Genomic DNA, 21,832 nt, shown 5'->3' on the forward strand with positions numbered 1-21,832 from the left:
CCACGTCAAGACCATTGGGATGCCGCTATTCGGGTCGTGCGTTACTTGAAAGGGTGCCCTGGCCAAGGGATTCTTCTCCGGACTGACTTCGATCTTACTTTTTCGGGTTGGTGTGATTCTGATTGGGCAAGCTGCCCCTTGACTCGGCGATCTCTCACAGGTTGGCTTGTATTCCTTGGTGGTTCCCCAGTATCTTGGAAAACCAAAAAGCAACATACTGTTTCTCGCTCGTCTGCGGAAGCCGAGTATCGTACCATGTCAACCATTACTTCTGAGTTGAAGTGGCTTAAAGCATTACTTCTTAGCCTTGGAGTAGTTGATCACCCCCATGCCATGGCTTTGTTCTGTGACAGTAAGTCCGCTCTACACATTGCTCAAAATCCCGTCTTTCACGAACGCACGAAGCATATAGAGATTGATTGCCACTATGTCCGGGATGCTATTCCGGAGGGCATTATTACCACTAGCCACGTTTCTACAGATTATCAACTTGCTAACATTTTCACAAAAGCATTAGGCAAGCGAAAATTCTTGTATTTACTTCGCAAGTTGGGCATTTGTGATCGACATGCTCCAACTTGAGGGAGGGTATTAGGGCTTATTAGGGCTTATTCATTAAGGCCTATGTATTTAATATCTTGTATAATGGGCTTTGTAGGTTTAGCTTGTGAATAATTTAGACCTAGAAGCTCGTAGGCAATGCTGTACTATATAACAGAAATACTATGCAATACAAACACAAGGAAATTAATATCCTAACAAACTTGTCAAGACCAGAAGAAAAACAACAGGACATAAGACATTTTTAAACCGAACCCGAGGTGACCGACCCAAATTAACCCGAACCCGAAAATAATTTTTTTTAAAGCCAACCCGACCGACCCGTTTGATAGGTCCAGTTGTAATTCTAGTTACATGCTTAATTGTAATTGGTCCAAGTTAGGAACTGGATCTAATTACAAACGGGGTTGATTTAGGAAAATTTACATAAAATTGAAAACTTGGTCACCAATCAACTGAAATTGAGAGTTGAGACGCGGAAAAAGGTGCAAGAATTTCAGTTGTAATTGGTTAAGGTAACTAACTACCTAGCTAGCCCTAATTATATCTTCACTTGATTTTTTTTTTATTTTTTTTTGAAGGGAATATCTTCACTTGATTGATTTAAGGAAACTTTCCATAAAATTAACTTCATTGATTGGATACAATCTTAGTAGAAGTGTTTTACAAATTCTACTTAATTCTCTTCGGAAATATATATAATTCAACAATTTTCAGGAGAAATCAACAAATAAGTCAGCCCTAACCAACTTCATTATTCTCTACATTCATCATCTCCTTCATCTCTGCATCTCTTTCCTCGATCCTCCTCCTCCTCCCGGATATACTAAACCCTTAAAACCCTTACAACAAAACCAGATACTCGGCGCCAGCCTCTACCAACCAACTCTCCTTCAAATCTAGATCCATCGGTAAGTATTTTGTCTCGATTTTTTTTGTTTATTTTTTTTGTGTTTTTATTGATTCAAAGATGTAATTGTTAAACATTTTTTGGTATGTTTGTTCTGGTGCATTATGCTATTTTGATAAGTTTCAATTGTTCTGATTTCAAATTGTTAAATATATTTTGTTTTGGTGTTTATCGTGAGAAATTCTACTTGAAGTTCGTATATTCCTTTCAGTTCGATCCTTATGCAATATCTTCACTTTTAGAAATTATTCTGTTTGAATTTTTTTGTTGGTTTTGGTTTGTTTTGTTTTTACACTACAATAATTTGTATCTTTAGTGACAACCTAATAACGACGGGTCAAAAATCCAACCATCGCAAATGTCTTTTACGACGGGTTAACGGCGGGATGTTCCATTAACGACGACCGACGAGTCCACGACAGGAAATCCAATCAACGATTATTGGCCTTTAGCGACGAAATTTCTCGTTGTTAATGGTACAATTTCTTATAGCGTTAGGTCTAATTAGTCCTACGGTAGTATACTCGATGACTTCATAATTTGACATGAAAATCATAATACAAAGATTTAAAGTTTGGGAATGTTCTAGGTTACATGGTTGTTTTAATTTGAATGATTGAGACCTCTGTTTATAATGTAGCAACTCTATATTGGTTCAATTTTTTTGCTCTTTTGTTTAGTAATTGAATTTGTATTTGGATAGATTTCTAATAATATATATTAATGTATGGTGATCTTGCAGATTGTACGTGTTGCAAGTCGAAGACGAAGATGGCGGAAGTAGCAACAAGTTTTGCTGAAAGTGACGTGACAAGACAAAAGTTGAGGTTGTTAAAGCTTGCTGCAAGGAAGCCTGGTATCAAATCCTCACAAATACCTCAAGTCAAGAATCCATCAGCAGTTGATGCCTACAATAAGCGCATATGTCAATTCTCAAAACAAGTGCCTAAACTCAACTGTAACTCTATTACTGGATTGAAGCGTAGAGCTGAGGAAGTGTTAGAAGAAGAAGAAGGTGGTCCTAAACCAAAGAGGTCGAAGATGGACAGTGCTGCAATACCATATTGTCAGACCATTCTTGGAAAGTTAATGAATCATAAGTTGGGTAACGCGTTCTTTGCCCCTGTTAATCCTGGTGTCTACTATTATGACATCATAAAAAGACCAATGGATCTTCGGACCATTAAACAGAAATTGCAGCAGCTCAAATATATTTGTGTTGAGGAGTTTGAAGCTGATGTCAGGCTCACATTTTCAAATGCAATGTTATTCAATCCTCCTTTCCATTGGGTCCATAAATGTGCCAAGGCACTTGTCGAGGTGTTTGATAATCATTGGAAGCCTGTTGAAATGAATCTGGAAAAGGAGCATCACAAAGATATTCAACTCTCCCCGTCAAAGGCGTTACGTGTGGCACAATTGAAGACTAGGTTTGCTGAAACCATACTCAATGCCCAACGTTACACTTTGTTGCAACAGGTAATTATCTAATCTTAATCTCTAATCACTTCCAAATTTCGATCTATTTATGTATTCTTTTAGTCTCAATTTTAATTCAAGTTTACTTACATAACTTAATTTCTGAATATGTTCAGGGTGATAAAACAATTGGGCAAGTAGAAAAGGAGTCGGCTGCAAGATTAAATGAAGAATCTGAAATGAAAAGGAAAAGACAAGAAGCGAGGGAGGAAGCCAGGATGGCAATTAGAAAGATGGAACGATCAGTGATAAATGTTGAAGACAACTATAAAGTTATGAAAGATCTTGAGGGTCTGATGGGAACCTCAAATTTAGTAGTAAAGTGCGATGATCGTAGGTCCCTTGCTACTATATGGAGTCATGTAGACCGTCGTATAATCAGGACACCATTGGAACGTCTGGGTTTATTCATCAAGGATGATTATAACTGAAGATGGATCGATCGATAAGGAGCTCAAGGCAATGTTGATAATCTGTAAGATAAGTTTTGACAGCATATCCAAATGGCTAAGTAATGTATGGAGGCCAACTAGGTTTCAGTCTTTGAAAACATGAAAGAAGCACTAAAAATAGAGCACAATATCATATATATGGGCAAGATCTATATGATTAGTGTGTGTTTAATTTGTAGCACGTACGATAGCAAAATGAATGGAATTGTAAGTTGGGCTACTACTTAACACTTTAGTGTGTTATGATATGTAGTTGGGAAAGAAAAGGTTGCTTTATGATTGGAGTTTCATTTACTGTATGACGATGAAGGGTGTATGAGGAAGGAAGTGAGAAACCTTATGCCAAATTTTGTCTAGGGGTGACACTTGTCTTAGGTCGACACTAACTAAGCAAACAAATACGAAAAGCGGTAAGGAGAGGCGACACAAGGAGATGTTGACGCGGAAAACACAGGAATAGGGAAAAACCGCGGGGAGCAATGAGGCTACCAATCCACTGGATAACCTAATAATCAAAGTAAAAAAGTGTACTTTGCGAGAATGGAAATGAATACAATAATTGCTTAAAATCGCTAAAACAGAATAATGCTCTTAGGTAGTGTTTGGATACATGGAATTGATTTGAATATGTTGAATTGAAATCTAGAATTTGAAATGTAGAAATTGAATTCCAAAATCAAGTGTTTGGCAATCACTAGTAATTTCAATTCTGAATTTCAATTCCAAACAGTAAACAAAAAAAATACTGGGAGTATTTCAAATCAATACAAATTCCTCAAATTAGTCAAACACCAAAACCATATGAAGTCAAAATTAAAAAATAAAATAGCAATCAATGAGACATAAATCATGAAATTGATTAATTAATCAACAAAAAAAATTACAGTCATTACAGAAAATATAAAAATTAAGATTTTCATCAAATTTGGGGGAAAACTCGATCAATGTGATCCCGATCAAACCACCATTTCTTCCCTCTATAAACTCAAATCATCTTGTTGTTAATTAACAATGGAGTACCATTCGAATTTGGGGAAAATAAACCCTAACTTTTCAAATTTTATTATCTCATCTTCAATCTCATCAAAGTGGCGCATGAAACCGAGAAAGGAGATGGAAGGATCAACGCCAATATAGATTGTCGATGGTGGCTGCGAAGAAGCGGCGACGACATCAAGGAGGCGGCGACATTATGGAGGCTGCGACGAGGCGGCGACATCAAGGTCGGAAGTGATGATGGAGAAAGAACAAGGGTGAAGAGGAGAGAGAATCAATGGAGGTTGAGAGGAGGAGAGATGATGGAAGAAAGCCATCAATGGTGGCTGAGGAGAGAGAAAGGGCAAAGAAAAAAAAGAACGACTTTTTTTTCTTCTACTGGAACAATTAGGTCAACAGGAGGAGAAGGAGAGTAAAAAAAAGAATTTCAAATGACAACTATTTACCTTGTATTTCAAATTCTTTACAATGGCCTTATTTTTTAAAGTCTTGGATTTGGCCCAAATACAAATCCAAATACTTTAGTTTCCCAAACAGATCATTTAGCCCAATTCCATCATTTGAAATGAAATCCTTGTTTCCAAACGGGCCATTAGGTTACTTGAATGCTTGAGTTAACTTGTTCTCTGCTTGTTGTGACTTCCTGTTGTAGAGTACGTGTCGGCCTATGCGCTTTGTCTCTGCCTCGTTTGGCTTTTAATGTGATATAAGCTCAGTTTGTATGTTAAAAAAATATGTATGTGGATATAAATTACTCAAATTTCTAATCATCAACTTTTTGATTTATGTAGTGATATGATCATTGAGTTCTTTTGGTGATTGACGTGAAATTGTGCCTTGTGGTCGAGTTTGATCCAGCAACGCAACCTAGAGAAAAGGAACAGAAATGTACGGTGACTGATGTAATAAACCAATTGTGATTTCAGAAGAAAAAAAATATCAGAAGATACTAATTCGTTCCCTTTTGCTCTATGATCCAGAATGCCTTTCCCTCTCTAAATTCTGTCACTTCTGCTTTGTCTTAACGATATATTTGAGAAAGTTCATGAATACTTTTCTTGCTTTAGTTTATACGGAGTACTACGCATTAGGGATATACGCCATTAGTTCAAGATTGGCCTTTTTTTGAAGATATCAAGTAAAATTGATGTTCAACTGATGTTCAATGCAAACAGAGGAAATTTTGAGTATATATGCACAAGTTTCTTTGTATAAATTGTAAAGATATCAAGTAAAAATGTAACATCCTAATGAGTCAGTTTAACAACGCAAGTTATTTAATGGTTCTGCATCTACAAGACTACAATTAATCAATCTATAACTTATACATTATATTAAATAATACTACCAGGGGTAACTCTCAATTGTAGTCCCTAACAACTTGAAGCTACGTTTAGGACCAAGAAATGCAAAATTCAGGCACTTCTTAGACCGAAATGACAAAATTTGTATGAAATCCCCTTTCTGCAGCTTGTTGTCGGTCTTGAGTTTATTCCACTCGTTTTCCAAAACAAATTTGCATCCAGAATTGTTATTTTCATTGTCGTTCCATAAACTTAGATGCATACGATACTCAGAAGATCTCATAATCACCTTCACACCCATCTTATTCATTTTGTTTGGACTAACTTCCTTTTTCAAAAAATGATACTCATCCCGAGTTAGAAAAGGGGCTAGACTCTGCAATGTCAATCGCGCTTGACCATCATTCATATCAGATTCTGTAAGCTTCTTCTCTAACAGTATTCTGGCTTGACTGACATCTTTAAAAACCATATTATTGCTTTCAATCTGGTGACACAATAATGCTAACAGTCCAACTGATTCACCACCTTTAGGACAACGTTTCTTGGGTTTGCTCATCTTTAAATGTTGGTATTCAGCATGGTATTCAGCCTTGCACCACACGAGCAACCAACATATCAAAGCAAAGCAAAGCAAGCAGCAGCAACCTTGTGCACACAATGACCAGCTCAACAACTTCTAGAAGCAGTGGCTAACTGATTCCCTAGATTTAAGGAAGGTTGTTAGAGCTGTTAGAGCTGTTAGTTGATGATCTATTTATGCAATAAACTGACAATGATGAGCTGTACATTTAGAATGTTTTGATTGGTGGAAACACCTCATAGAAGTTAGCATACAGATTGTATAAATATAGTTCCTGCTATAATTATTCGAATTCATATTCAATGAAATAATATCTTCATTCTTCTTAAGCATTTTCTCTCTAATTCTCTCAAGAAGTTTTCATCCTAAAGAGGTGAAAACTGACATGGTATCAGAGCAAGATCATTAGATCCTGCCTGAATTGTTTCCGCAAATTTCTACTTCTTCTATATTGCTTGATCAATTGATCAAGTTATTCTCAATTTAGAATCCTTGATTCTGATTTTCAGCAGCTGAAATTCTGTAGAATTTCATCTTTGTTCTCTTCAGAATGCCTACTGATAATGATTCTTCACTCAATCCAAATTCAGCTTACTATCTCAGCAATAATGATCTTAATACTTCAAAATTGGTCAATATAGTCTTGATGGCAAGTGCTTTAATGACTGGAAAAGATCTATGATGATAGCTTTGTCTGCTAGAAACAAATTGTGTTTTGTTGATGGAACTTTGGATCAACCAACAGCAAACTCAGAAAATTTTAGAATCTGGAATAGGTGCAACGATTTGGTAATCTCTTGGATGTTAGGATCTCTTGAAGTTTCAATTGCAAGAAGTGTTTTGTACCTCAAAACAGCAAGAGATATCTGGTTAGATCTTGAAGAGAGATTTTGTCAATCATCTGGTCCACAGTTATTCTCAGTTCAGCAGAAACTATGTGATTTGAATCAAGATGATGATGAGCAAATCTCAGGATTTTTCACTAAGATCAAACTTCTTTGGGATCAACTATATGGCTTGGATCCTTTACCATCTTGTATATGCACTGGCTGTAATTGCACTCTCACACAGAAACTTCTGAAGTCTCAACAGAATCAAAGGTTGATTCAGTTTTTGATGAAATTGAATGAGAAGTATGATCACTCTAAAAGCACTATTCTCATGATGAGTCCACTTCCAACAATCTCTAAAGCATATGGATTATTGCTTCAAGAAGAACAGCAGAAAGAAGTTAATAGCAACAGAAATCACAACTTGGAATCTACTGTGTTCACTGCAAGAAAGTTCACTGATAATAGGCCATATAAGTCTAACTATGGTTCCAGTTCTGGCATGTAAAACACAGGTGGAAATCAACCAAGAAACTTTACTTACAGTAGAAACAATTTATACTGTGAACATTGCAAAATCAAGAATCACACTGTTGATAAATGTTGAAAGCTACATGGCTATCCTAAGGATTTCAAAGGCAGAGGCAAAAGAGTAGCAGCAGCTGCTCAGTTAGAAGAGTTTACTGAAAAGGAAAGTCCAACTGAGGGAGATACAGGAATGGTTCATGCCACATTTACAAAAGAACAATACAACAAGATTTTGAGCCTGCTTAACACTCAGAAAGTTGCTAACCAAGCTGAATGTTCTAGTTCTGGTTCTCTTGGTTTAGCAACTACTACTCAATTGAGAGGTACATTCTGTCTCCTTTCTAAATTTAAAGCTAAGTGGATTCTAGATAGTGGTGCAAGTGATCACATGTGTTCAGAGAAAACATGTTCAGTAATTTAAGTTAGAATCTGTTGATGATAAACAACACACCATCACAATTCCTGATGGAACAGAATTACAGGTAACACACAAAGGTATAATTGACCTAGGAAATAATATAACACTTAGGAATGTGTTGTATGTACCAGGTTTCCAGTTCAACCTGATAAGTATTTCTCAACTCTGCAATGATATCCAGTGTTCAGTTTTATTCACACATAATGAATGTTTTGCACAGGACCTTTCCAAGAACAAGCATACTCTGCTTGGTAGATTGGACAAAGGCCTGTATTGTTTGAATGAAGAGTTGTTGGCATCTGATAGCAGTACAATGTCACACAATTATGCTCTTTCCAGCATGACATCTGGAGTTGAAGAAGCTAAACTTTGGCATCTTAGACTAGGACATATTTCTTTTGGCAAAATAAAGAATATTAAGAACATTAATGTCAAAGGTTGCCTAGCTGAATGTTTTTGTCAGATTTGTCCATTAGCTAAGCAAACAAGGTTCCCTTTCCCCACTAGCACTATTAAGTCAGTACAACCCTTTGACTTGTTACATGTAGATGTATGGGGGCCCTACTCTGTACTCGATTCTTCTAGATGTAATCAGTTCTTAACAATTGTGGATGATTACACTAGGATGACTTGGACTCATTTAATGAGAAATAAAACAGATTCTGTCAAAATTATGACTGATTTCTTACTGTATGTTGAGAATCATTTTGGTTTTACAGTTAAATCAGTTAGATCAGATAATGCACCTGATTTGACAGAAGGTGCAATGAAGGAATTGTTTCTTAGCAAGGGAATTCTTCAACAGAAAAGTTGTAGGCACACACCTCAGCAAAATGGTGTGGTTGAAAGAAAGCATAAACATCTTCTTGAAACTGCAAGAGCTTTGTTTTTTCAGTCCAAACTACCTGATAAGTATTGGAGTGATTGTATATTAACTGCTACTTTTCTGATCAACAGAACGCCTTTAAAAAGTATCCAGTTCAGTACACCATATGAGAAGCTATTCAAACAACCACCTGACTTATCTCACTTGAAAGTCTTTGGATGTCTATGCTACATTACTACCTCTAAGGTCAACAGATCCAAGTTTGACCCAAGAGCAGATCCATGTGTTCTACTTGGATACCCTCCAAATCAGAAAGCTTACAAAGTTCTCAATCTCAACACAAAGAAATCAGTGGTTTCCAGGGATGTTGTGTTCCATGAACACCATTTTCCTTTCCATTTCTCACCTGATCCATCAGTTGCTTATTCCACTCAATTCTTTTTACCAAATACTACTCCTTACTCTTCAGATTTACCTGATATTTCATCTCAAGATCTTGATTCTTCTAATTCTACAACCACAACTCCCTTGTCTATTTCTGTTGTTAATTCCCCCACATCTGACATCTCTTTCACTCCACCATCTTCTCCACCTTCTCCACCAGCACCTAGAAAATCTACCAGAACTATCAAACCACCCTCTCATTTCAATGATTATGTTTGTCACAAACCTCCAAAACACTGGTGCAATCTTGTGGCTTATGACAAATTGCCAGATCACCATAAGCTTCTCATTGCTGCACATATGGAACTGGTTGAACCTACTACATATTCTGAAGCTGCTACAGATTCCAAGTGGATAGATGCAATGGATAAAGAAATCAGTGCATTGTAACATAACAAAACCTGGGATTATGTCCTATTGCCTAAAGGAAAGAAGGCCATTGGATGTAAATGGGTCTACGGGATCAAAAAGAATGCAGATGGCTCAGTTGAAAGATACAAAGCCAGATTGGTTGCAAAGGGGTTCACACAAAAATATGGTATTGACTACCATAAAACATTCTCTCCTGTTGGCAAAATGCCCATTGTGAGGTGTCTAATTACCTTAGCTGCCAACAAACAATGGAAACTTTTCCAGTTAGACATTAACAATGCCTTTCTTCATGGCACTCTTGAGGAAGAAGTATACATGAAGGTTCCTGAAGGTGTTTCAGCTCCCAATGGTTATGTCTGTAAGCTAAATAAATCTCTTTATGGCCTTAAACAAGCTTCAAGGCAATGGTTTGCTAGGCTTCACTGTGAGCTCAAGTCCTAAGGGTACATACAATCAAAGAGTGATTATTCTCTTTTCATCAAACATGATTCTGCAGACATTACAGTGGTGGCTGTCTATGTTGATGATATTATCATCACAGGCTCTAATGAAGCTACAATAAAGGCTCTTAAACAGCATCTACATAATACTTTCAGTATTAAAGATCTAGGGATCCTAAATTTCTTCCTTGGAATTGAAGTTAGTCAGACATCTGATGGATACATTTTAACACAGAAGAAGTATACAAAAGACCTTCTCCATATTGTGAATGGGATTTGTCTAAACCTACTGTCACTCCTTTTCCTCTTAACATGAAGCTGACAACAGATGGTGAACAATATTTCAATGCAGAATTGTATAGATGCTATGTGGGAAAGTTGAACTTTCTTACTCACACTAGACCTGACATATCTTTTGCTGTTCAATCCCTAAGCCAGTTCATGCATTCTCCCACTTTGCAGCATGTTGATGCACTCATTCATACTCTAAGATATATCAAAGGGACTGCTGGCCAAGGAATTTTGTTGAGAGCTACAGATCAGCTCACTCTTCAGGCATATTCTGACTCTGATTGGGTTTCTTGTCCAACTACAAGAAGATCTGTAACCGGTTACATTCTTCTGTTGGGCAATTCACCTATAAGTTGGAAGTCTAAAAAGCAATCTACTATCTCCAAGAGCTCTTTTGAAGCAGAATATAGAGCCATGTCACAGGCTGCAGGAGAAGTTACATGGGTTGTCAGATTACTAGAGGAGCTTGGTGTTCACAATCTCAAACCAGTTGAGCTTCACTGTGACAACCAATCAGCAATTCATATTGCAACCAACCCAATCTTTCATGAACGAACTAAACATATTGAGGTGGATTGCCATTTCACCAGGGACAAGATCCTAGAGGGTCTACTTCAGTTAAGTTATTTGCCTACTAAGAATCAACTGGCTGATATATTCACAAAGATCTTACCAAGTGCTCAACACAGGCAATTATCTACCAAACTTGGCATGATCAATGTCTCTCCCATGCCTAGTTTGAGGGGGGGTGTTGGTATTCAGCATGGTATTCAGCCTTGCACCACACGAGCAACCAACATATCAAAGCAAAGCAAAGCAAGCAGCAGCAACCTTGTGCACACAATGACCAGCTCAACAACTTCTAGAAGCAGTGGCTAACTGATTCCCTAGATTTAAGGAAGGTTGTTAGAGCTGTTAGTTGATGATCTATTTATGCAATAAACTGACAATGATGAGCTGTACATTTAGAATGTTTTGATTGGTGGAAACACCTCATAGAAGTTAGCATACAGATTGTATAAATATAGTTCCTGCTGTAATTATTCGAATTCATATTCAATGAAATAATATCTTCATTCTTCTTAAGAATTTTCTCTCTAATTCTCTCAAGAAGTTTTCATCCTAAAGAGGTGAAAACTGACATTAAAGTCAATGGTTTTTTCCTAGAGTGGACAACAACATTCAAAGGCGTAGGAGTAGGAGGCCTTTCTGATTTATCTGATTGTGAGGAAGTACAAATACATATCTGATATGTATGGGCAAACACATATCAGAACAAAAGACAAAATAGGAAAAAAGACAAAAAAAAAATTAATGGTACTTTTCTAAACACAAATGGTACTTTTTTTTACAGAATGGTATTTTTTTATACAGAATGGTACTTTTTTTACATGAATGGTACTTCCTTTTTTGTCTTTTAGCTATTTGTCTTTTAGTTGATATGTGTATTTCCACACATATCAGATATGCGAAAAAACGCTCCCCATGATTGTCGGTAAGGGCTTTCTTCTCATGAATTTTGTTGATCATGGTTGAAGGCATCGAGGAAAAAGAGGTTGAACGTACGTTATTGTTGAAGTTTATTAGCGATTATCTACGCAAGTTTTGTTGGAAGTTAATGAAAGAGTTGGTGGTATATATAGGAATCAATCTGTGTTCACATGAATTCCAAAGAGTAGTATAATTAGGAAACTATCACAATGTTTGCTTCAAAGTTCTACTAGTACGTGCTTTATTTAATTAAGATTGAAAGATTTTGTGTTACAAAAGGAAACAACTCCCCCAGCGTTTCCTAAATAAGTGTCGCTTTAACAAACTTTTTCTTTTTAAAGTGTAGCTTTAACCAACTTTCTCTTTTTCTAACTGGGATGGTATTTTTTCTCAAATGGAAATGGTAATGGTAATTTCCCACCAATGTTAATGCTCTAACAATTGGATTAAGAACGAATGATTAAATGGGAAATATATACTTCAACTCCTACATTTTTCTAGTTGTAACACTTTTATTTCATGTTGGTTAATTATTAGAGACTTAGAGTTATGGTATGTTTAGGAAATCATCACATAATTATAATATAACATTTTATTATTGAACGTACTAGACAAGTATATTTCCATCTAGACAAGGATCCATTCATTAAACAAAGAAAAAGCATAAAGAATGACCATAAGTAGAGTGATACAGATGTAAGTAGACCTGTCAAAAATCGACTCCGGCCGAATACCGAATCGAATCCGACTAGAAAATATTAGGTCTTGAATATAATAAGATTTTGTGACCCGTTATCCGATTTTATCCGAACCTGAGCAACCGGAAAAGTAAAGGGTCAAAATCGGACCGAACTCGTTTTTAACCCGATCGATTGAAAATAATTGTATTTATAATAATAAATGAGATTATGAGGAATCTTAAGCATGGTAAAAACGTTCTTGTTACAGTGGTTAGGTGTAATAAGATTTTAATTTGAATTACACACCATTTTATTGTTGAATTTGACTAAATATAAACTTGTGTGGGAAAATTTGTTAATTTGTGCCCATATTTAGAATATTTATTACCTAAATTAATGAAAATATAATACGTTTTTTTAAATCTCTCTACGCATTGGGTTGAGCCGAACCCGAATTAACCCGAACTTGAAAATAATTTTTTAGAACCGATCAGACTGACCCGTTTGACCGATCTAGTTGTAAGTCTAGTTACATGTTTAGTTGTAATTGGTCCAGGGAACTCGATATGAAGTTGAATTAGGAAAATTCACATAAAATTGATCGAGACGCGGAAAAAGGTGTAAGGATTACAGTTGTAGTAATTGGTTAAGGTAACTAGCTAGCTAGCCCTAATTAGTAATTATATCTTCACAAGATTGATTTAAGGAAATTAGTAGCCGTTGGGAGTTGAGACGCGGAAAAAGGTGCAAGGATTATAGTTGTACTACATTAGTTAAGGTAACTAGCTAGCTAGCTAGCCCTGATTATATTATATCTTCACTTGATTGATTTAAGGAAACTTTCCATAAAATTAACTTCATTGATTGGATACAATCTTAGTGGAAGTGTTTTACAAATTCTATTTAGTTATCTTCGGAAATATAAATCAACAAATTTCAGGAGAAATAAGTCAGCCCTAACCAACTTCTTTGATCTCTACATTCATCATCTTCTTCCTTCATCTCCCGCATTCTCCTTCTCTTAAAACCCTAACAACAAAAGCAGATACTCGGCTCTACCAACCTCTCCTCCTTCCGTTCTCGATCGATCGGTAAGTATTTTGTCTCGATTTTTCTGTTTATTTTATTTGTGTTTTTATTGATTCAAATATGTAATTGTTTAACGCTTTTTTTGTTATGTTTGTTTTGGTGCATTATGCTTTTTTTATAAGTTTCAATTTTCTGATTTCAAATTGTTCAATATATTTTGTTTTAGTGTTTATTGTGAGAAATTCTACTTGAAGTTCGCACATTCGTGTTTAATACGAAGTTCCTTAAGCGCGCAATATCTTCACTTTTCTGTTTTGTATGGATTATTTTAGAAATTATTCTGTTTGAATTTTTTGTTGGTTTTGTTTTGGTGTTGTTTTTAGGTCTAATTAGTCGTACGGTAGTATATTTGATGACTTCATAATTTTACATGAAAATCATAATACAAAGATTTAAAGTTTGGGAATGTTCTAGGTTTCATGGTTGTTTTAATTTGAATAATTGAGACCTCTGTTTTTAAGTGTAGCAACTCTAATTGGTTCAGTTATTTTGTTTAGAAATTGAATTTGTATTTGGATAGATTTCTAATAATATATATATTTATGTCTGGTGATCTTGCAGATTGTACGTGTTGCAAGTGGAGGACGAAGATGGCTGAAGTAGCAACAACTTATGCTAAATGTGATGTGACAAGACAGAAATCGAGGTCGTTAAAACTTGTTATAAGGAAGCCTGCAATCAAATCCACACAAATACCTCAAGTGAAGGATCCATCAGTAGTTGATGGCTACAATAAGCGTGTAGGAACTAAAGTAAATTATGGCTTCCAAAAATCAAACCAAAAAACGCCTGTCTCTATTACTGGATTGAAGCGTAGACCTGAGGAAGTATTAGAAGAAGAAGAAGAAGAAGGTGGTCCTAAACCGAAGAGGTCGAAGATGGACAGTGGTGCAATACTACATTGGAAGCCTGTTGAAATGAATTTGGAAAGGGATCATCACAAAGATATTGCAATTGAACTCTCCCCATCAAAAATGTTACGTGTGGCACAATTGAAGAGTAGGTTTGCAGAAACCATACTCAAAGCCCAACGTTACACTTCGTTGCAACAGGTAATTAATTGTCTAATCTTAATCTCGATCTAATCACTTCCAAATTTCGATCTATTTAGGTATTCGATCTTTTAGTCTCAATTTTAATTCAAGTTTACTTACATAACTTAATTTCTGAATATGTTCAGGGTGATAAAACAATTGGGCAAGAAGATAAAGAGTCAGCTGCAATATTAAATGAAGAATCTGAAATTAAAAGGAAAAGACAAGAAGCGAGGGAGGAAGCCAGGATGGCTATTAGAAAGGTGGAACAGTCGGTCAATTTTGAAGACAACTTTCAAGTTATGAAAGATTTTGAAGCTCTAATTGGAGCGCCTAGTCGATCTTGGCGATGAATATTAAAGATTTCCTTCATTTTCCATTAGTTCTAATAATCTCTACTTTCCAAAATGTTGTTAAAGATTTCCCTGTGAAAGAATGTGAATAAGTATGTTAACAGTCAAGAGTAGTGCAAATATGCAATGTGTATTAGAGTTATCGACATATATCCCTTAAGTTCTGCATGTAATTAGTTTACTCATTAGGGTTTTACTTGTTGTCAAACTTTACTGTTTATAATTAATGAGTATGGTACCTTTTCTCTTAATCATTAATATACGGAGAATTAGTATTATTTTGTATACATTGGTTACAATTTCCTTTAATACTTTGTATTAGTTCAATCTTCAATGACCAATGCTAATTCCTTTTCAACCATAAACATCATTTCAGATGTCATGGGTTGAAAAACAGAATGAGACCATGAAAGGCTACGTCAACCCAAACATGCAAATACAGATGGATGGTAGAAGGATAACTCCAAGGTGCTTAGAGAGAATGATTTGTGGTTTATAGGTTTCTCCCTTTAAGCTCTATACTCTCAATTCATTGCAGTTGAACTACTCAAAAATCACTATCCGTCAAGGACTCACAATAGAAGGACAGGATAACAAAGAAAACACATTGTTACTCACTGTGGTAGTTTGCTACTCCCTCCGTCCCAGATTAGTTGTTACACTTTCCTTTTTCGGCCGTCCCAGATTAGTTGTTACACTTCTAAATAAGGAATGACCCCACAATCATTATATTGTCTTTCTCTTCCCACTAAATTATTTTTTTTCCCCACACCCTCACTCATTCAATTAAAAAAATACACCACTAACTCCTATCACACCTACTTTTTCAATAAAATAACAATGGATGACCAAACAAACACTTATCACCTAAAACTTTGTGCAAAGATAAGTGTAACAACTAATCTGGGACGGAGGGAGTACTTGAGAAGAAACTAACAATCAAAAGTGGTGCACTGCTTTTCAATTATAAATTGCATCATTCTAAAGTCTGTATATTGAAGGATTAGACATAAGCACAACGAGTCAAATTAAGCAGACTTACATAACAACCAGAACTCAAGCGCCAGGATCAAGAACTGGAATCCTACAATGGAAACTGAGAGCTTAACAGCCTGCCTCAACCCAGGAACGAAAAACTGGTAAACCACGGTCAAAAAACCACCTTGAGACCCAACACCATAGAAAGCACAACCAGGCTTAGTTATATGATATTGCAAGAACTTCACTAATATTTCATACTCAGATAATAAGGCATCCTTAAACTTCACTGTAAGAAGGGCTAGATGCACATGAGGTGTTTGATAAAATGTGCAGCTGAAGAAAGAAAACAGATCCTTCCCTGCCAAGAGGTTTTGAATGTTGGGTTTAGCGCGGAGTATTAATAATGTTTCGGCGGGAGGGGTTTGTTGACTTTAGGGTCTTGATCTATTTCCTTGACTTTTTTGTACACAAAATACTTATACGAATAAGATGGACTTGTAAAAAACTACACGCATTACAAGATTTTACTTGTATATTCCCAACATTTTTAAGTGTGCATTTTAAATTAGAACTAGATTAGATCCGTGCATGCACGAATTTTAACAATTTTTTTACAAAATATTTAATTGAATATTTCCTAAACTACTGCATACTTATAACATTTTTAATATACTCGTTTAAATTTATTCATCTAATATGCATATTTAAAATGCTAATATGGTAATTTGATCAAAATATTGAGTGATACTTTTCTATTATTAAAATAGCGATTTGACTAAAATATTATTAATTTAGAATAAGTATTATTACGTCGTAGCTATTATTGCCATAATTTATAAACTTAAATAGTTAATAAAAAAAGGTAGAGAAAAAAAAAATAGATACACTTTTTTGGGAAAGTGGTTTTTGGCGGGAAAAAGTCGCACCAGGAATTGACACGTGTCATTCCTGGTGTCTCTTTTAGTATATAGTAATAAATTTGCAAGTACGCATCACGTGCATAGAAAATTAGTCACCTACGTAGTACTCCGTATATGACTATATATTATTCTTGGTATATTTAATTTTAATAACTCAATGTCCAGTTTTAGAAGTTCAATGTTCATATCAAATTTGATATCCTATTTAAAAGTTCAATGTTCATTACAAGAATATGTTGTACGTTGTTTGATTTATGTTCACTATCAAAATAGTTTATGTTCATAATTTAAAAACTAGTGTACATTTTTATACGGTACTGAATAAAAAATTAAATTTCATAATTTGAAATCGGTAAAATGTTCATTTTAAGTAGTCATAATGTTCATAATATATAATCACTCTGGTCTTGAATGTTAGTCCCCTTTCTTAATTGAGTTTATCTTTTTTATTAGTCTCATTTTGAATCTTTTCTTATTTGTCTAACATTTATCCTATTTATACCCTTATAAATACTCCAAACGTCCACTTGTTTACTCACAAATAAATTTTTATCCCCATTAAACCCCTCAATTATTTCTCTCTCCTACCCACGTGTGGTATATTCTATTGAAATTCAGGTAACAGTTGTACTTTTATTAGATTATCTTAGATTTCAAAAGGGACTAACATTCAAGAACGAAGAGATTAATAAATAAGGATATATATGTTCGATTTTGGTTTTGTAAATTAAAATTATTGTTAAAGATATTTAAAACCTATATGTTTAAATCACTTGTGAAAAAAAGGTATTCATACAAGTTTATTTCATGAATATATTTCAAGAATTACTTTATAAAAAATCACCTACGAAGTATTAATATTGGTTATGTTTAGTTTGAAAAGTTCAATGTTCATATCATGTTGTCTATTCAAAAGTTCAATTTTCATTTAAAAAGTCTAGTGTTCAATTTTCATAATTCAACAAGGAGGAGGTAAAAATGAAGTTGGATCTAGAAGAAGCAGAGGAGAAGTTGGTGAGTGCAATCTTTTTGCATTTTGTGGTATAAAAATGTCGAAGAACAGGAGGGACACAAGAAAACTATTAAGATGGATATCAGTTGTAGAGGAGAGAGAAAGAAACATAGAGAAGAAGAAAAATATCTTAATATTCATATATTTTTTTACTTCTTTATTTTTTGAATGACAAAATTTCTATCGAAATATAGCGCACTAATCATTGATGAAACTCATGTCCAACTCTTGTCATAGGCGAGAAGTGCGACCGCTTAGGACCCAAGGCTGAAAGGGCCCCCAAAATTGCTGATTGGTCTACTAATAGTTCAAGTATACTGTTAAGTGCACATTTACTAATGTTAAGAGTATTGCATGTGGTGTGGTGGTTGGTTTTGTATTTTCTTTCACGTGCAACCTAGGTTCGAGCTCCGCTGTTGAAGATTTTTCATTTGTATCTTTGTTACTTTAACTTTTTTGTATTTTTACTTTAGTTTTTTTTATGGTTGTTTCTTTGGGTTTCTTTCTTAGGAGATGTGTTGATTTCAACATTACAAAAATAGCAAAAAATCAAAATATATACTAGTAGTAAATATTTTTATTGAATAAAATATTATGACTAAATTAGTTGTTTATACTCTTTGACCTTGGTAGGATTGTGTTAATATAAGATACTCAAATAATATAAGAGTAATTGGTTCTAAAAATATATATAATTTTGTAGCTTACTTTTTTTTTTTTGTAATTAGTAGTTCCTTCCTACTAATGTCTTTTGAGGGGCATCGTACTTCCTGTTTTGGTTGATTAACGTAGTTAAACATATGTAGTATGAGATATTTTGATTGGAAAATAAATTTTAATGAAATTCTCTTTGGTGACAATGAATTTTGCAAATTCTACTGTAGTATTAAATATAAGGTTCATTTTCTTCATGTTTCGCCTAGGGCCCATAAAATATCAGGACCGGGCCTGATGAAACTTGTGTGTACTAGAGTTTTTTATACGAAATATATTAATTAATACTCCCTCCGTCTTGGAATACACGCACCGGTTTGACTTTTTGCACTATTCACATAATTCACTTTGACCCTATTTTATTTCTAGTATATGAAAACAAAAGTTAGCATATAATATATTGTTAGCTTCATCTTAACATATATTTTCAAAATATTAATATTTCATAAGTTTTTATAATATGTAGTTAAAGATATTGGTAGTCAAAGTTGTGCATTGGCAAGCGTGTCGACTCGAACCGGTGCAAGATTCTGGGACAGAGGAAGTATTACATAGTTAATGTAAATTATTATTTCACAAAAGAGACGTATGTATAAGAAGATGTATTTCCACTGTTTATTCTCATGTTCATTTTTGTTGTCAACATACTCAATTTCAACTGTTTTATGAGGCCGTTTTAGCTTATGTGCAACAACTTCTACATGCATAGTATAGCTGATCAACATGGGCATGGCCCAAAAGATAATGGGTTTTGGGCAGAATATTCAGCCCGATTTTCCGGCCCAACATGTCCCGCCCCAGACTGACCCAAAAAACCCGCCAGTGTTGCCCCGAAATAGCGGGTATTGGGCACACAAACATGGCCCGTACCGGCCCGACACAATGAATAGATTTTTATGGTCGCGGCCCAGCCCGAACCCGCACCGCCTTTTAACCCGCATCTAATTCTGGGGTACCATCAGCCCATCAGGCCTTAAAATATGTGACCCAAACAAACCAGGCCCAAATAAACTTATCCAGCTCGTGTGTAAGTAAGAGTTTGTCTTACAGGTAAGAGTCCGTAAGACCGACTTATTGAAGTTTTAACTGCCTTGTCAGGGAAGAGAAAAAAACAAATGGTCCTGCTTAACGCAAATCAGCAAAGTCACTTCTATGCACCGTTAGATGAAAGTAATGGACGGTTCTAAACTACTTTTTACAGTAAGCACGGATCGACAATAAACACCGTCAGATTAACACATCTAACGGACGCGGAATAAACCCCTCCAAAACCAAAACTTCAAATTCTTTGAACACCCCCCTATATAAACACACATGAAAATGTCAATTTGAATTTCTAAATTGAAAATGTCAGGAAGAGGAAAGGGAGGAAAGGGGTTGGGAAAGGGAGGAGCCAAGAGGCACAGGAAGGTGCTCAGGGACAATATCCAGGGCATTACTAAGCCTGCCATTCGTCGTCTTGCTCGTCGAGGTGGTGTTAAGAGGATCAGCGGCCTGATATACGAGGAGACTCGCGGTGTTCTCAAGATCTTTTTGGAGAATGTTATTAGAGATGCTGTTACCTACACTGAGCACGCTCGCCGTAAGACAGTCACTGCCATGGATGTTGTCTATGCTCTCAAGAGGCAGGGCCGTACTCTTTACGGTTTTGGCGGTTAGGTTTTGTTTTTAGGGTTTCTCTTTAGATCTAATTGTAGGATGCAGATGATTTTAATTACTCTCTGATGTAATTGCAATTCTGAATCAAATATATAAATTATATGAAGTTTCATCATGTTTTCTCTTTGCAATTTGCCGTTTCAATTGGTTTAGTTTATTTCATTCTGAGATTTGATAATGTTGTGGATATTTCTGCTTAAATGTTAGTGGTGCTATTTAAATTGTTAAAATGGGAAAAATGGAGTTCTATGTTTGGCTGATTTGTTGATTATTTGGGGAAAAAAATTCCCCTGCCCAGATTTCGTTTCCCCATTTATACACGGAAAATGTTTGCTAACTTATGTAATTAGAATGTACTCCTCCGTAATGAATCTGGGTAGTTAGTGATGCTATCTTAATTTGAGCCAGACAGATGGTATGCTGCTTTTAGTTGATTTGTTGTTGTTGATTTTGGGAATTTACTCCGATGTTTAGATTCCATAGACGACCCTCTATTTGAAAACTACTTGTTAAGCTTTGTGATTGTGTACAGGTAATGTTAAGACAGCTCATTCGTATTGATATTGCTCCCTGCTGCTACAATCTCAACTCGTCGTTTTGCTTAGATTAACAGAAGAATCAGAATCTTGATTTTGTTGTTATTGGTCGGATTCTTTAAGCTGCTCTTGTTGTCCCTATTTTGAAGCTTAATTATTGCTTCAATTACTTCAATTTTTGTTGTTCTTTAATTGTTGGGGGGTGAGAAAGGTAGTTTAATCATTGCTTCAATTACTTCAGTTTTTGTTGTTCTTGAATTATTTCTTGATTCGGGAATTCAATTTTTGCTGTTTTTTTAATTATTTCTTGATTTGGGAATTCATGTTTCGTTGAAACTATGTCATGTGTTTGTGAAATTTCTACATTTAGCTCAAAGAAAATGTCAATGGTTTGAGTGTTTGGGTATGTTGGTGAACTGTAGTTTTCCTCTAATTTGGGAATGATGTTGTTGTTTTTGGAGGTGGAAATCGACTGCATAAACGGGAAGAAGAAATGGGGAGAGATAAAAGAAAAAGAAAATATAGGTTAATTAGGAGTTTAGTGGATTAATTGAGAAAAAATTGGTTAATGGTGGGAATAGGGTTAATATATTCGTGTTGATGATGTCATAAGGGTATTTCGTGTATTAAGTATTAAAATAGGGGTATTTATGGATTATTTAAAGTGGATGCGAATTTGGTGAATTACGCCAAAACTCATGGGTATTTCATGAAAAACCCGTATATTATATCATATTGCATATGCTTGTGTTTGAATACTTGAAAATTATGTGACGTTATTCATGAAATGGATAAAATTGTGAATGATCATAACCGATTAGTTTAATAATAGAAACAATGTACTAGTAGGAGCATGTTCTTAGAACAGCGGGAGAAACGAGTTACAGAAATTCGATCTTCCTAAATTATATACTGGACCTAAATTTTTG

The 21,832-nt window shown here is 35.2% G+C and overlaps 4 protein-coding genes across 4 annotated transcripts; 3 read left to right on the forward strand and 1 right to left on the reverse strand.

The window, feature by feature from the left end:
* The first annotated feature begins 1,151 nt into the window (after nucleotides 1-1,151).
* On the forward strand, nucleotides 1,152-3,843 carry LOC110785301 (transcription factor GTE9-like). The gene is made up of 3 exons (XM_021989737.2): nucleotides 1,152-1,472; nucleotides 2,214-2,950; nucleotides 3,067-3,843. Exons 2-3 carry the CDS (start codon nucleotides 2,243-2,245, stop codon nucleotides 3,379-3,381), a joined length of 1,023 nt encoding a protein of 340 aa, XP_021845429.2. The 5' UTR covers nucleotides 1,152-1,472; nucleotides 2,214-2,242; the 3' UTR covers nucleotides 3,382-3,843.
* A 1,849-nt stretch (nucleotides 3,844-5,692) lies between these two features.
* On the reverse strand, nucleotides 5,693-6,557 carry LOC130462458 (B3 domain-containing protein At2g31720-like). The gene has a single exon (XM_056830692.1). It carries the CDS (start codon nucleotides 6,259-6,261, stop codon nucleotides 5,743-5,745), a length of 519 nt encoding a protein of 172 aa, XP_056686670.1. The 5' UTR covers nucleotides 6,262-6,557; the 3' UTR covers nucleotides 5,693-5,742.
* Nucleotides 6,558-13,459: 6,902 nt separating this feature from the next.
* Nucleotides 13,460-15,340, forward strand: LOC130464207 (uncharacterized). The gene is made up of 3 exons (XM_056833670.1): nucleotides 13,460-13,696; nucleotides 14,256-14,746; nucleotides 14,875-15,340. Exons 2-3 carry the CDS (start codon nucleotides 14,285-14,287, stop codon nucleotides 15,079-15,081), a joined length of 669 nt encoding a protein of 222 aa, XP_056689648.1. The 5' UTR covers nucleotides 13,460-13,696; nucleotides 14,256-14,284; the 3' UTR covers nucleotides 15,082-15,340.
* A 4,699-nt stretch (nucleotides 15,341-20,039) lies between these two features.
* On the forward strand, nucleotides 20,040-20,482 carry LOC110785310 (histone H4). The gene has a single exon (XM_021989746.2). The coding sequence runs from the start codon at nucleotides 20,056-20,058 to the stop codon at nucleotides 20,365-20,367; it is 312 nt and encodes a 103-aa protein (XP_021845438.1). The 5' UTR covers nucleotides 20,040-20,055; the 3' UTR covers nucleotides 20,368-20,482.
* The last annotated feature ends 1,350 nt before the right edge of the window (nucleotides 20,483-21,832 follow it).

The sequence above is a fragment of the Spinacia oleracea genome, chromosome 6, assembly GCF_020520425.1.
Source record: "Spinacia oleracea cultivar Varoflay chromosome 6, BTI_SOV_V1, whole genome shotgun sequence".
Lineage (NCBI taxonomy): Eukaryota > Viridiplantae > Streptophyta > Magnoliopsida > Caryophyllales > Amaranthaceae > Spinacia > Spinacia oleracea.

What these genes read in the sequence shown, in the direction of transcription:
- LOC110785310 (XM_021989746.2), top strand. Translation starts at nt 20,056, where the DNA reads ATGTCAGGAAGAGGAAAGGGAGGAAAGGGGTTGGGAAAGGGAGGAGCC.
- LOC130464207 (XM_056833670.1), top strand. Translation starts at nt 14,285, where the DNA reads ATGGCTGAAGTAGCAACAACTTATGCTAAATGTGATGTGACAAGACAG. An exon ending in GTTACACTTCGTTGCAACAG is followed by an intron (nt 14,747 to 14,874) that starts GTAATTAATTGT and finishes GAATATGTTCAG; the next exon opens with GGTGATAAAACAATTGGGCA.
- LOC130462458 (XM_056830692.1), bottom strand. Translation starts at nt 6,261, where the DNA reads ATGAGCAAACCCAAGAAACGTTGTCCTAAAGGTGGTGAATCAGTTGGA.
- LOC110785301 (XM_021989737.2), top strand. Translation starts at nt 2,243, where the DNA reads ATGGCGGAAGTAGCAACAAGTTTTGCTGAAAGTGACGTGACAAGACAA. An exon ending in GTTACACTTTGTTGCAACAG is followed by an intron (nt 2,951 to 3,066) that starts GTAATTATCTAA and finishes GAATATGTTCAG; the next exon opens with GGTGATAAAACAATTGGGCA.